The sequence below is a fragment of the Pseudophryne corroboree genome, chromosome 1 (genome assembly GCF_028390025.1).
Source record: "Pseudophryne corroboree isolate aPseCor3 chromosome 1, aPseCor3.hap2, whole genome shotgun sequence".
In the NCBI taxonomy this organism is placed as follows: Eukaryota; Metazoa; Chordata; class Amphibia; order Anura; family Myobatrachidae; genus Pseudophryne; species Pseudophryne corroboree.
This window is the reverse complement of record NC_086444.1, coordinates 596,169,803-596,185,480: the sequence shown is the minus strand read 5'-3', so window position 1 is coordinate 596,185,480 and position 15,678 is coordinate 596,169,803. Positions and strand designations below refer to the sequence as shown.

The following is a 15,678-nucleotide window of genomic DNA, read 5'->3' as shown; positions in this document are numbered from 1 at the left end:
GCTTTCCCTAGGGGAGGATTCCCAGCGTAACCTGTCCGTTGGCGGGAAAGGATACGCCATAAGCATCCGTTTGGAAATCTGCAGTTTTCTATCTGGAGATTCCCAAGCCTTTTCACATAACTCATTTAACTCATGTGAAGGGGGAAAAGTCACCTCTTGCCTTTTTTCCCCCATACATATGAACCCTCTTGTCAGGGACTGGGGTTTCCTCTGTGATGTGCAACACATCCTTCATTGCTATAATCATGTAACGGATGGCTTTAGCCATTTTAGGCTGTAACTTTGCATCATCGCCATCGACACTGGAGTCAGAATCCATGTCAACATCTGTGTCAATAATTTGGGATAGTGGGCGCTTTTGAGACCCTGACGGCCTCTGTGACATAGGATCAGGCCTGGGCTGAGACCCCGGCTGTCCCAAGGCTTTAGCTTTATCCAACCTTTTATGCAAGGAAGTAACATTATCATTTAAAACCTTCCACATATCCCTCCAATCGGGTGTCGGCGCCGTCGGCGGCGACCCCACATTCATTTGCTCCTGCTCTGCTTCAAACATGCCGACACAAGCGTACCGACACACCACACACACAGGGGATGCTCTTTTTGAAGACAGTTCCCCCACAAGGCCTTTTGGAGAGACAGAGAGAGAGTATGCCAGCACACACCCCAGCGCTATATGTCCCAGGAGTCACACAGTAACTTAGTGTTAACCCAGTAGCTGCTGTATAATAAGAATTTACTTACCGATAATTCTATTTCTCGTAGTCCGTAGTGGATGCTGGGGACTCCGTAAGGACCATGGGGAATAGCGGCTCCGCAGGAGACAGGGCACAAAAGTAAAAGCTTTAGGATCAGGTGGTGTGCACTGGCTCCTCCCCCTATGACCCTCCTCCAAGCCTCAGTTAGGATACTGTGCCCGGACGAACGTACACAATAAGGAAGGATTTTGAATCCCGGGTAAGACTCATACCAGCCACACCAATCACACTGTACAACCTGTGATCTGAACCCAGTTAACAGCATGATAACAGCGGAGCCTCTGAAAAGATGGCTCACAACAATAACCCGATTTTTGTAACAATAACTATGTACAAGTATTGCAGACAATCCGCACTTGGGATGGGCGCCCAGCATCCACTACGGACTACGAGAAATAGAATTATCGGTAAGTAAATTCTTATTTTCTCTGACGTCCTAAGTGGATGCTGGGGACTCCGTAAGGACCATGGGGATTATACCAAAGCTCCCAAACGGGCGGGAGAGTGCGGATGACTCTGCAGCACCGAATGAGAGAACTCCAGGTCCTCCTCAGCCAGGGTATCAAATTTGTAGAATTTTTCAAACGTGTTTGCCCCTGACCAAGTAGCAGCTCGGCAAAGTTGTAAAGCAGAGACCCCTCGGGCAGCCGCCCAAGATGAGCCCACCTTCCTTGTGGAATGGGCATTTACATATTTTGGCTGTGGCAGGCCTGCCACAGAATGTGCAAGCTGAATTGTACTACACATCCAACTAGCAATCGTCTGCTTAGAAGCAAGAGCACCCAGTTTGTTGGGTGCATACAGGATAACAGCAAGTCAGTTTTCCTGACTCCAGCCGTCCTGGAAATCTATATTTTCAGGGCCCTGACAACATCTAGCAACTTGGAGTCCTCCAAGTCCCTAGTAGCCGCAGGTACCACAATAAGCTGGTTCAGGTGAAACGCTGACACCACCTTAGGAAGAAACTGGGGACGAGTCCGCAGCTCTGCCCTGTCCGAATGGACAATCAGATATGGGCTTTTGTGAGACAAAGCCGCCAATTCTGACACTCGCCTGGCCGAGGCCAGGGCCAACAGCATGGTCACTTTCCATGCAAGATATTTCAAATCCACAGATTTGAGCGGTTTAAACCAATGTGATTTGAGGAATCCCAGAACTACGTTGAGATCCCACAGTGCCACTGGAGGCACAAAAGGGGGTTGTATATGCAGTACTCCCTTGACAAACTTCTGGACTTCAGGAACTGAAGCCAATTCTTTCTGGAAGAAAATTGACAGGGCCGAAATTTGAACCTTAATGGACCTCAATTTGAGGCCCATAGACACTCCTGTTTGTAGGAAATGCAGGAATCGACCGAGTTGAAATTCCTCCGTGGGGGCCTTCCTGGCCTCACACCATGCAACATATTTTCGCCAAATGCGGTGATAATGTTGTGCGGTCACCTCCTTCCTGGCTCTGACCAGGGTAGGGATGACCTCTTCCGGAATGCCTTTTTCCCTTAGGATCCGGCGTTCAACCGCCATGCCGTCAAACGCAGCCGCGGTAAGTCTTGGAACAGACATGATCCTTGCTGAAGCAAGTCCCTTCTTAGTATCTCTTGAAGTTCCGGGTACCAAGTCCTTCTTGGCCAATCCGGAGCCACGAGTATAGTTCTTACTCCTCTCCGTCTTATAATTCTCAGTACCTTGGGTATGAGAGGCAGAGGAGGGAACACATACACCGACTGGTACACCCACGGTGTTACCAGAGCGTCCCAGCTATTGCCTGAGGGTCACTTGACCTGGCGCAATACCTGTCCAGTTTTTTGTTCATACTGGACGCCATCATGTCCACCTTTGGTCTTTCCCAACGGTTCACAATCATGTGGAAGACTTCCAGATGAAGTCCCCACTCTCCCGGGTGGAGGTCGTTCCTGCTGAGGAAGTCTGCTTCCCAGTTGTCCACTCCCGGAATGAACACCGCTGACAGTGTTATCACATGATTTTTCGCCCAGCGAAGAATCCTTGCTGCCATTGCCCTCCTGCTTCTTGTGCCGCCCTGTCTGTTTACGTGGGCGACTGCCGTGATGTTGTCCGACTGGATCAGCACCTGTTGACTTTGAAGCAGAGGTCTTCCTAGGCTCAGAGCATTGTAAATTGCCCTTAGCTCCAGTATATTTATGTGGAGAGAAGTCTCCAGACTTGACCACACTCCTTGGAAATTTCTTCCCTGTGTGACTGCTCCCCAGCCTCTCAGGCTGGCATCCGTGGTCACCAGGACCCAGTCCTGAATGCCGAATGTGCTGCCCTCTAGTAGATGAGCACTCTGCAGCCACCACAGAAGAGACACCCTTGTCCTTGGAGACAGGATTATCCGCTGATGCATCTGAAGATGCGATCCGGACCATTCGTCCAGCAGATCCCACTGAAAAATTCTTGCGTGAAATCTGCCGAATGGAATCGCTTCGTAAGAAGCCACCATTTTTCCCAGGACTCTTGTGCATTGATGCACTGACACTTGGCCTGGTTTTAGGAGGTTTCTGACTAGCTCGGATAACTCCCTGGCTTTCTCCTCCGGGAGAAACACCTTTTTCTGGACTGTGTCCAGAATCATCCCTAGGAACAGCAGACGTGTCGTCGGAATCAGCTGCGATTTTGGAATATTTAGAATCCACCCGTGCTGTCGTAGAACTACTTGAGATAGTGCTACTCCGACCTCCAACTGTTCTCTGGACCTTGCCCTTATCAGGAGATCGTCCAAGTAAGGAATAATTAAGACGCCTTTTCTTTGAAGAAGAATCATCATTTCGGCCATTACCTTGGTAAAGACCCGGGGTGCCGTGGACAATCCAAACGGCAGCGTCTGAAACTGATAGTGACAGTTCTGTACCACGAACCTGAGGTACCCTTGGTGAGAAGGGCAAATTGGGACATGGAGGTAAGCATCCTTGATGTCCAGGGACACCATATAGTCCCCTTCTTCCTGGTTCGCTATCACTGCTCTGAGTAACTCCATCTTGATTTGAACCTTTGTATGTAAGTGTTCAAAGATTTCAGATTTAGAATAGGTCTCACCGAGCAGTCTGGCTTCAGTACCACAAATAGTGTGGAATAATACCCCTTTCCTTGTTGTAGGAGGGGTACCTTGATTATCACCTGCTGGGAATACAGCTTGTGAAATTGTTTCCAATACTGCCTCCCTGTCGGAGGGAGACGTTGGTAAAGCAGACTTCAGGAACCTGCGAGGGGGAGACGTCTCGAATTTCCAATCTGTACCCCTGGGATACTACTTGTAGGATCCAGGGGTCCACTTGCGAGTGAGCCCACTGCGCGCTGAAACTCTTGAGACGACCCCCCACCGCACCTGAGTCCGCTTGTACGGCCCCAGCGTCATGCTGAGGACTTGGCAGAAGCGGTGGAGGGCTTCTGTTCCTGGGAAGGGGCTGCCTGCTGCAGTCTTCTTCCCTTTCCTCTACCCCTGGGCAGATATGACTGGCCTTTTGCCCGCTTGCCCTTATGGGGACGAAAGGACTGAGGCTGAAAAGACGGTGTCTTTTTCTGCTGAGATGTGACTTGGGGTAAAAAGGGTGGATTGCTGTTGCCGTGGCCACCAGGTCCGATGGACCGACCCCAAATAACTCCTCCCCTTTATACGGCAATACTTCCATGTGCCGTTTGGAATCTGCATCACCTGACCACTGTCGTGTCCATAAACATCTTCTGGCAGATATGGACATCGCACTTACTCTTGATGCCAGAGTGCAAATATTCCTCTGTGCATCTCGCATATATAGAAATGCATCCTTTAAATGCTCTATAGTCAATAAAATACTGTCCCTGTCAAGGGTATCAATATTTTCAGTCAGGGAATCCGACCAAGCCACCCCAGCGCTGCACATCCAGGCTGTGGCGATCGCTGGTCGCAGTATAACACCAGTATGTGTGTATATACTTTTTAGGATATTTTCCAGCCTCCTATCAGCTGGCTCCTTGAGGGCGGCCGTATCTGGAGACGGTAACGCCACTTGTTTTGATGAGCGTGTGAGAGCCTTATCCACCCTAAGGGGTGTTTCCCAACGCGCCCTAACTTCTGGCGGGAAAGGGTATAACGCCAATAATTTTCTATCGGGGGAAACCCACGCATCATCACACACTTTATTTAATTTATCTGATTCAGGAAAAACTACAGGTAGTTTTTTCACACCCCACATAATACCCTTTTTTGTGGTACTTGTAGTATCAGAAATATGTAACACCTCCTTCATTGCCCTTAACATGTAACGTGTGGCCCTAATGGAAAATACGTTTGTTTCTTCACCGTCGACACTGGAGTCAGTGTCCGTGTCGACCGACTGAGGTAAATGGGCGTTTTAAAGCCCCTGGCGGTGTTTGAGACGCCTGGACAGGTACTAATTGGTTTGCCGGCCGTCTCATGTCGTCAACCGACCTTGCAGCGTGTTGACATTATCACGTAATTCCCTAAATAAGCCATCCATTCCGGTGTCGACTCCCTAGAGAGTGACATCACCATTACAGGCAATTGCTCCGCCTCCTCACCAACATCGTCCTCATACATGTCGACACACGTACCGACACACAGCACACACACAGGGAATGCTCTGATAGAGGACAGGACCCCACTAGCCCTTTGGGGAGACAGAGGGAGAGTTTGCCAGCACACACCAAAACGCTATAATTATACAGGGACAACCTTATATAAGTGTTTTCCCTTATAGCATCTTAATATATAATAATATCGCCACATAAAATGCCCCCCCTCTCTGTTTTAACCCTGTTTCTGTAGTGCAGTGCAGGGGAGAGCCTGGGAGCCTTCCTAGCAGCGGAGCTGTGTAGGAAAATGGCGGTGTGCTGAGGAGAATAGGCCCCGCCCCCTTTTCGGCGGGCTTCTTCTCCCGTTTTTCTGACAACCTGGCAGGGGTTAAATACATCCATATAGCCCCAGAGGCTATATGTGATGTATTTTTAGCTAGCATAGGCACTTTCATTGCTGCTCAGGGCGCCCCCCCCAGCGCCCTGCACCCTCAGTGACCGTTGGTGTGAAGTGTGCTGAGAGCAATGGCGCACAGCTGCCGTGCTGTGCGCTACCTTAAGAAGACTGGGAAGTCTTCAGCCGCCGATTTCTGGACCTCTTCTCTCTTCAGCATCTGCAAGGGGGTCGGCGGCGCGGCTCCGGTGACCCATCCAGGCTGTACCTGTGATCGTCCCTCTGGAGCTAGTGTCCAGTAGCCTAAGAAGCCAATCCATCCTGCACGCAGGTGAGTTCACTTCTTCTCCCCTAAGTCCCTCGTTGCAGTGAGCCTGTTGCCAGCAGGACTCACTGAAAATAAAAAACCTAACAACACTTTTACTCTAAGCAGCTCTTTAGGAGAGCCACCTAGATTGCACCCTTCTCGGCCGGGCACAAAAACCTAACTGAGGCTTGGAGGAGGGTCATAGGGGGAGGAGCCAGTGCACACCACCTGATCCTAAAGCTTTTACTTTTGTGCCCTGTCTCCTGCGGAGCCGCTATTCCCCATGGTCCTTACGGAGTCCCCAGCATCCACTTACGACGTCAGAGAAATATTGTTTTTGCGCCAAATTTATGTGCCCCCCCTCTCTTTTTACCCTCTTCTACCGTGATTCTGCAGGGGAGAGCCTGGGGAGCGTCCTCTCAGCGGAACTGTGGAGAGAAAATGGCGCTGGTGAGTGCTGAGGAAGAAACCCCGCCCCCTCAGCGGCAGGCTTCTGTCCCGCGTTTGTGTGTAAAATAATGGCGGGGGCTCATGCATATATACAGTGCCCAACTGTATATATGCTACTTTTTGCCAAGAGGGTTTAGTGTGGGAGCAATGGCGCACAGCTGCAGTGCTGTGCGCTACCTCATATGAAGACTGGAGTCTTCTGCCGCCGATTTCGACGTCTTCTTGCTTCTGACACCGGCTTCTGTCTTCTGGCTCTGCGAAGGGGACTGCGGCGTGGCTCCGGGATCGGACGACCAAGGGTGCGATCCTGTGTACGATCCCTCTGGAGCTAATGGTGTCCAGTAGCCTAAGAAGCAGGACCTATCTTCAGCGAGTAGGGCTGCTTCTCTCCCTCCAGTCCCACGTAGCAGAGAGTCTGTTGCCAGCAGATCTCCCTGAAAATAAAAAAACCTAACAAAATTATTTTTTAGCAAGCTCTGGAGAGCTCACTAAGTAGCACCCAGCTCGTCCGGGCACAGTTTCTCTAACTGAGGTCTGGAGGAGGGATATAGAGGGAGGAGCAAGAACACACCAGAATCCAAATTCTTTCTTAAAGTGCCCTGTCTCCTGCGGAGCCCGTCTATTCCCCATGGTCCTTACGGAGTCCCCAGCTTCCACTAGGACGTTAGAGAAATTCTATTTTATGTCTAGTGGTGCTTTAAATGAGATGCTTTTAATTTGCCAGCTGTTGGGATCCCGGCGGTCAGGATACAGACGCCGGAATCCCGCCAGCTGACAATGCCGCCAGCTGGAATCCCGGCGCAACAGGGCTATTCCCTCTTGTGGATGTCCACGACACACAGAGTGGGAATAGATCCTGTGGCAAGAGCAGCGAGCCACCAAGCCTGCAGTGTGGCGAGCGCAGTGAGCCCGCAAGAGGACTCTAATCGCACGCCCTGCTGCCGGCATTCTTGCGGGCGGGATGCCGCAGTTGGGATATTGACAGCCGGCATCCCATCCGCTGGTAAAACATACTGAATCCCTTTAAATAGTGTTCAGTTGAGCACCCTGTACCTGTTACAATCCGTGCAGTTCCTCTTTCCTGACTGGGGTGTCTCTTTCTGCTCTGGTGCTTCTAGTACACTCTGTTCTGTATCTCATTGCTGATGCACAGACCAGAGAGTGCTAGAAGCACTACAGCAGAGAGCAACACCCCAGGAAAGGGGAACTGCATGGGTTCCGATAGGTGTAGGGTGCTAGAATGGGGTATGGGTCATTAGGTTGACAGTAAAAAAGGTTGACGATGTTTAAGTCAACCCCAAAAGAGTGACTTGCACAAGGTCAACATGAGAAAAAAATTGACACAAGAGTTTTAGGATTCTGGGGTGTCAATTTTTAACTTTTAGCACGTGACCCAAATTAATATACCGCTTTGCTCACTATGCTTAGTGTGGAAAAGTTATTAAAAAAAAAAAAAATGTGAAAAACCTCATGTCAACCATATACTGTGTCGACCTATTAACGGTCAACCTAAAGACCGGATACCCTAAAATGAAGACCACTTCAAAGGTGCTGTATATCCATGTGTGTATTACTTAGGAATTTGTGTAAAGGGGCATACACATTAGACGACTAAACTGGACGTTATGCACGATAAAGATATTATCGTGCATATCTTCAAGTGTGTATGCACTATAAAGATAACGATGCGTGCTCCCTTGAGTCGTTATCATTTATCTTTATCAACTGAACATGCAGTTAAATCTAGGCCAGTGATCAGTCACTGGCCCTCCTCCTCCCTTCATTTTTAATATGGTGCCGGCCGTCAGCCAATCAGAGCTTGTGGACCGGCAGTGGCGGCATCCGATTGGCTTCCGGACCGTGAAATTTGATTGGCTCACTTATCGGCACCATATTTTAAATGCCCGCCGCCGCCGGAGATTCTGTCACCCTCACCGCAGCCGCTCTCCGGACTTCACAGGAGAGGCGCGCGCTGCACTCTCCTCCCCTTCTGTCCCTCATACAGGAGGAGCAGCACCGGCGGCAGTAGAAGAAGATAGCAAGGGTTAGCTCTATGTGGGGCACTGTATCGGACACTGCTGGGGCAGGGGGGGGGGCATTTTATCTGGCGCTGCGGGGGGGGGGGGGGCATTTTAAATGGCACTGCGGGGAGAATTGTATCTGGCACTGCTGGGGGGCATCATTTGTGTATCTGGCACTGCTGGGGGGCATCATTTGTGTATCTGGCACTGCTGGGGGGCATCATTTGTGTATCTGGCACTACGTGGGGGGGGGGGGGGGGGGGCATTACTTGTAGTTGTGAGGCCCCAAACACTTTTGTGAGGCCACACACACTTTTGCAGGAACGCACACCCATTGGGGGGGGGGGGGGGGGGGGGGAGGGGGTAGCTCCTTCAGAGGTTTTATTTTCCGAAAGTAGCTCACACCTCAATTAAGGTTGGAGACCACTGATCTAGGCTATAACTTTCATGACTGCATGTTCAGGGATGGGATATCGTTCAGTTTGTATGCTCTATGGGGGTAATTCCAAGTTGATCGCAGCAGGATTTTTTTTAGCAATTGGGCAAAACCATGCGCACTGCAGGGGAGGCAGATATAACATGTGCAGAAAGAGTTAGATTTGGGTGAGTTATTTTGTTTCTGTGCAGGGTAAATACTGGCTGCTTTATTTTTACACTGCAAATTAGATTGCAGATTGAACACACCACACCCAAATCTAACTCTCTCTGCACATGTTATATCTGCATCCCCTGCAGTGCACATGGTTTTGCCCAATTGCTAACAAAAATCCTGCTGCGATCAACTTGGAATTACCCCCTATATCGTTCATTCTGCTACTAGAGACATTTCAAGTGAGATCTTTATCTTTGTTTCAAAATTGTCTAATGTGTATGCACCTTTACACTTAGGAAGTGTTTACATTATCCTCTGCAAGAACATTCAGTAGAACAATTTGCCTACACTTTTTTTTTTTATGAAATCTCCAATATAATTGGTTGCAACACCTTTCCCCTTACACCAGTTTTCATAAATACTTCCAAATATTTGATCAAACAAATCGTTTTAGTAATGGTTGGCATACAGTATATGGACATTATTTATCTTTATAAATGAAAAACAGGAAACATTCTGTCACACGTTGCATGGGCAAATCTCTTAAGGAGCCCCACCTGCCATTGCATTGTTCTGTGGTTAAAACAAACTGTGATACATTGCATACAAAATATGAATCATAGTTTACAGAAGAATACAAAATATTTCTTATTCTACTGTATTCCTCATTGAACTGCAATACCAGCTACATAGAGTCTAGCTATGTTCCAGATTTTCAACTGATTGACACATTAGCAAAATATGTTCTGTAGGTGATATAGCAGCTTTAAAGAACGCAGGCACTGGATCAATAACCTGGAATGCTATCAAATAATTCCAGTAAATAACACATGGTTTATTTTTGCGCACCCCTCTATGCGGCACAAGTAAAAACAAGAAATGGCTTACTCCCCTAATATCCCGCCGAGTGACACTGCATGAGGCACCACTGGAACCAACTGGCTTATTAAATCTCTGCTTATATCTAAATATATTGCTGAACCCTCCAGAACAATGGAATACCAGATAAGACATTCCACAATTGTTTATAATATTTAGAATATTGTCTTACCTGCTAATAAATAATTCACCAAGTTTATTTAATTGCACAGGTTTACAACAGATTGAACTTAAAACCAACAAGTCGGCCCTGTATTCAGTTGAAGATGCTTTACTGCCCAAGGTGGGTATTTATCAAAACTTGGAAATAGCTAAAATTGTGACCTATAAAGGGCCTTATTCAGACCTGCCTAATAATGCGAGCCACAGAATCAGCAAACTGCACATGCGCAGCAGCCGCATCACGCAAGCACACACATTGTGGTCCCCTCCCCCCGATGGATGCGACCTCAATGTGATTAACAGCGATTAAAAAAAAATGGCTGTGGACCACCTAACACAACCTTAGTTCTAATCTAACTGCGGACGGATCGGGAGGCTGCCTTGCCCTGTGTTGGGAGGCCCTCAGCATGTGAGGAAATGGACACAGATCTGCATCCATCTCTGAATGAGCTCCAAAAGTACCAGGTACCAATCAGCTCCTAGCAGTCATTTTTCAAACACAGCCTGTAATATGTAAATTAGGAGCTGATTGGTTAGTATTTTAGCTCTCACAATTTTATCTCTGTCCAAGTTTTGATAAATAGCCCACCTTATGTTAATACTATAAGACACATTTAGGCAAATACATACTTTTGCAGTAGCTTTAAATTGTATGCTGTATCAAAACTGACAACATGGATGGAAAAATGTTGCCATATGGTAAATGTTGGTTCTTCCTAGGACTATGTAATGTTACTATAGTATACAAAACATGTAAGTCATCTAAAGCAGTCTTTATCACAGAGCAGTCAAACAATTGAATCCACCTCTAAACCTCAGATGTTATAAGGAACTGAATAGAAATACAACATAAAATAAACACGCATTTTAAGAAATGTGTTCCAGGCTGTATTAATAGGTACAGTGCACCCGGAAAGTATTCATAGCGCTTCACTTTTTCCACATTTTGTTATGTTACAGCCTTATTCCAAAATGGAATAAATTAATTTTATCCCTCAAAATTCTATATACAGTACCCCATAATGACAATGGGGGTCATTCCGAGTTGTTCGGTCGTTATTTTTTTCTCGCAACGGAGCGAATAGTCGCTAATGCGCATGCACAATGTCCGCAGTGCGACTGTGCCAAGTAAATTTGCTATGCAGTTAGGTTTTTTACTCACGGCATTACGAGGTTTTTTCTTCGTTCTGGTGATCATAATGTGATTGACAGGAAGTGGGTGTTTCTGGGCGGAAACTGGCCGTTTTATTGGTGTGTGTGAAAAAACGCTACCGTTTCTGGGAAAAACGCGGGAGTGGCTGGAGAAACGGAGGAGTGTCTGGGCGATCGCTGGGTGTGTTTGTGACGCCAAACCAGGAACGACAAGCACTGAACTGATCGCAGATGCCGAGTAAGTCTGGAGCTACTCAGGAACTGCTAAGAAGTGTCTATTCGCAATTCTGCTAATCTTTCGTTCGCAATTTTGATAAGCTAAGATTCACTCCCAGTAGGCGGCGGCTTAGCGTGTGCAAAGCAGCTTGCGAGCGAACAACTCGGAATGACCCCCAATGTGAAAAAGAGTTTTTGGGAGATTTTTGCAAATATATTAATCTAGAACTTTGCTCATTTCCCCGCTGGGTGAAATGAGAGCGCCCCCCCCCCCCCCCCCCCCCCCCCGTCTCGCTCAGCACACATTGCGCTGTGTGCCGAGCGGTCTGTGCTGGATCACTCAGCACACATCTCTGGGTAAATCTCCCTGTCTGTACTGGGCTTAATACAGGGAAATGAAAACAAAGACTGACAACTATGCTTCACTCCAAACAGGCTCATTAGCTCTTAGCCAATAAATTAAGCATGTCCTTAATCTTTGTTTTTCTTTAGTCATATAAATTAAAATTGTTGAAAATGTTTCTTGCATTAGTAATAATATAAGGTAAAAAGGGAATGTAGTTATGTGACCCCACCAGTCACAATATAAACCCCTGCATCCCATCCGAAATGCCGACTAGAAGGGACTTTTCCCAACTCGTGGGTGTCCACGACACCCATAGAGTGGTAATAGAATCTGTGGCGAGTTTAACTGGTCACCGAGCGCACAGGGGGCTTCGTAGTGCCCCTCTGCCGGCATTCTGCGGCTGAGATCCCGGCATCGGTAACGCAAGCCCGACCCGTTAAAAGAAAGTTTTTATATTGCATAACAATTTCCATTATTAGTCCCCATAACTGCACTATACACATTTACACTATTGTACCCCTTTCACACAGCACAAATAACCCGGAATCGACCAGGCATATTGGCGGGTCGACACAGGTCAGTGTGCGGTGTGGAAGTGTCAAGTCCAAATTCCCGGGTCGTCTGACCTGCTAATTCAACCCGGGTTATAAGCAGTGTTATTACCGATGCGACCCGGGACCCGTTTACTAGATAGGGAGAGGTGGCGCGGAGATGATCTCGTCTTCTAGCGCCACCTCCACCTCCCGCCACTATGGCAACCGACCTGGCATATTGCCGGGTCTGGAAGCCAGTGAAAGGGGTAGGAGAGTCTCCAATGCCGGATCCCACCCGGGAAGGACCCGTTTCCAATTCCCGGGTGGGATCCGGCATTGGAGATGTGAAAGGGGTATTAGATGAAACAGAAAAGATGAGTGGATTGTTGAATTCATTGTTTTAACTCACACATAGTAGTCAATTCAATCAGATACTGTATAACATAAGACTTTTGGTGTGATTGGTTAGTGCACACAAATCCTGTACATATGGGAGGCTTACGTCATGAATCTTGCTGCAGAACAATATGGGAGATAAAATGCACATGTAGAGGTCATATGAGGTGCTGTTGTTGGTATTCAGATGCCATCTCAACAGCACATCGACCCCTTAGAGTTCAGTCAACTTCCACAGAAGGAATTACACTGGACAGCTGGAGAATATTAAAATGTATGCATATTTTTTCTAGGGACACTTCCTTAAAAACAAAAAGCAGGAAATTAGAGATATTTGTAAATTATACATTTCACCCATCATCTACAACACCTATCACCCAGCTCTTGCACCTTCCCCCCGATGCCACCTAAAAATGGTGTCCTTAGAGAAGGAGAAAATACTATCTCAACATGTTGTTCCTTTTCACTACAACATTGTTCCCTGGGTAGAGCTGCAGCTAACGCAACTCTCTCCCTTCTCCTACACGGACCAGTAGTGGCAGTATTTTACTGTATATGACACCACAAGCATTCCACAGTACCTAACAAAGTACATAAACAAGTGAGCAAAACAAGAAAGCATGTCTTGCAGTACAAGACATCGAAGGGCACGGAGATGGTTTATGAACATTGCTTCATCAACAGTCATAGCACTCAAGTAAGCAGAATGGCTGCAACAACCAAGGGTTAGGTGCAATTGTAGGGATTATGGATTAGATGATGGTATAAGCAAGGGAAGAAACAGCACATTAGCGAAGAGCTCTCTGCTCGTGGGAGCTTACATTCTAAAGGCAGACAAATAGGGGGTGACACAGGTGGGTAGACAATGAGCATAGAGCAGAGCGTTAGGATGAAAGATGGATGGCTTTGATGAAGAACTGGATCTTAAGAAATGTTTATTCAGATTTAAACTCAGTGACTATACATACAGGAAAGATTGATAGCAGTATTACATGGGAACAAGTTGATAACCCTGCAGTACCAAGCCAAGGGGCTTGTTAGGGATGCGGTCCTGTGACCGGCGCTAAGGATCCTGGTGGTCGCCATGCCGACGCCGGAATCCTGAGCGCTCAAAATACCGGCAGATAAAATGCCTACCCGCAGGGTCTATTCCCACTCGTGGGTGTCTACGACACCCACAGAGTGGAAATAGCTGCGTGGCGAACTTTGCACTCGCCCTCCCCCCCCCACCGGCATTCTGCTGCCGGGATCTCGGGGTCGGTATGCTAACCTCCAGGATCCCGGCAGCACGTGCCCAACCCGTTTGTTATGCCTGTTATCACCACTTCCAGAAGCATAGGGCATGTACGTAACATAGGACTTTTAACAACTGAGCCACAGTGCACTATGTACTAAACATCTTTGCTTTCGCTCACTTTCACAATGGAAGATACTTATCACAGGTGTTAGTATAACGAATGGGGACAAACTCTACATTAGCTGAAAGAGTATTGGCTGTCCTATTGTAGAAAATGTTCTTTAGTTTTATCATGGATCAGACACAGCTGTCACTGACTAGACAACACCCATAATTGTGGGTAATAATGTAAAGAAAATGTAGAAATTACAAATGGACAAAACTGTAAAAATAGGTCAATGTATGTTACAGAGCATAAATGACGATAATTTAAATAAATGTCCCTCAGTAGGTGCTTATAGAGCATGAGGGGGAGGAGGGGACTGGGCAGTGCAGGTGGGCCCAGCAGCAGGTGTAACAGTAATAGGATGTACCTGTCTGCCGCCTGCAGCACTCAGTCCCCCCAGTGCTAGGAGCTCAGGGGGTAACCCGGATACTCACCCTCAGCGATCACCCGCTTAATTCGCAGTTTCATTGCCCCGAGCTCTACGGTCTGTCCTACGAAGTCATGCTGATCCCGGCCGGCGGCCCCGAGGGAGCCGGGCCCGGCTAGGAAATCCAAGGCAGACTGCAGGAGAGACATGTCCCGGCCAGAGGCGACGGACGAGCAAGACTCAGCGGGCCCCCGAGGCTCTCACCCCGGAGAGGCAGATGTCAGCGCCCGGCTCTCACCCTGCGTCCAGCTTCCGGCCTGTGTCCTGCTTCCGCGTCCGTGACGTCATCCGCTGCTGACGTACGCAGTCTCCGTACAGCTGCCAGGCTGCTTGTTGCTGCTGCTGCTGCTGCTGCTGCTGCTGCTGCTGCTGCTGCTGCTGCTGGGCGATTACGTGTACGCTGTGTACAATGCATACTTGCCTACCTGACCCTCTCCATGAGGGAGAAAATGCTCTGTTCCTGGACTTTCCTGGTAATGTATGATTGCCATCACCTGTGGTGAGCTAGTTAATTGATAAGAAAGGTGTTTCACCACAGGTGATGGCAATCATACATTACCAGGAAAGTCCAGGAACAGAGCATTTTCTCCCTCATGGAGAGGGTCAGGTAGGCAAGTATGGTACAATGACTGTGTGTGAGAGTGGCGGTGCTTGCAGAGGAGAACCTGCTTCGGACGGGAGTAACGTGCTGAGGTGCTGCTTCCTTCTCTGTAAGGACGTCATGTTGGGGTGGCTTTTTTTTGTGCGTGTGTTTGCATACCTCCCAACATGACCCTCTCCAGGAGGGACATAATGCTCTACTCCTGGACTTTCCTCTAAATGTATGATTGCCATCACCTGTGGTGAAACACCTTTCTCTGACGTCCTAGTGGATGCTGGGAACTCCGTAAGGACCATGGGGAATAGCGGGCTCCGAAGGAGACTGGGCACTCTAAGAAAGAATTAGAACTACCTGGTGTGCACTGGCTCCTCCCTCTATGCCCCTCCTCCAGACCTCAGTTAGAATCTGTGCCCGGCTCGAGCTGGTTGCACACTAGGGGCTCTCCTGAGCTCCTAGTAAAGAAAGTATATTTAGGTTTTTTATTTTCAGTGAGATCTGCTGGAAACAGACTC

The 15,678-nt window shown here is 48.1% G+C and overlaps 1 protein-coding gene across 6 annotated transcripts in view; it reads right to left on the bottom strand.

The window, feature by feature from the left end:
- The window catches only part of GAK (cyclin G associated kinase), a 296,935-nt gene extending 282,023 nt beyond the window's left edge, over positions 1 to 14,912 (bottom strand). For 4 of the 6 annotated variants that reach the window (XM_063914274.1, XM_063914276.1, XM_063914277.1 and 1 more), the window contains exon 1: positions 14,573 to 14,911. In XM_063914274.1, the coding sequence (XP_063770344.1) occupies positions 14,573 to 14,714 (142 nt within the window). In that variant the 5' untranslated portion in view covers positions 14,715 to 14,911. Of the gene's footprint in view, positions 1 to 14,572 lie in introns of all 6 variants that reach the window. The other 2 variants (XM_063914275.1, XM_063914279.1) reach the window with 2 other exon arrangements.
- Positions 14,913 to 15,678: the final 766 nt, after the last annotated feature.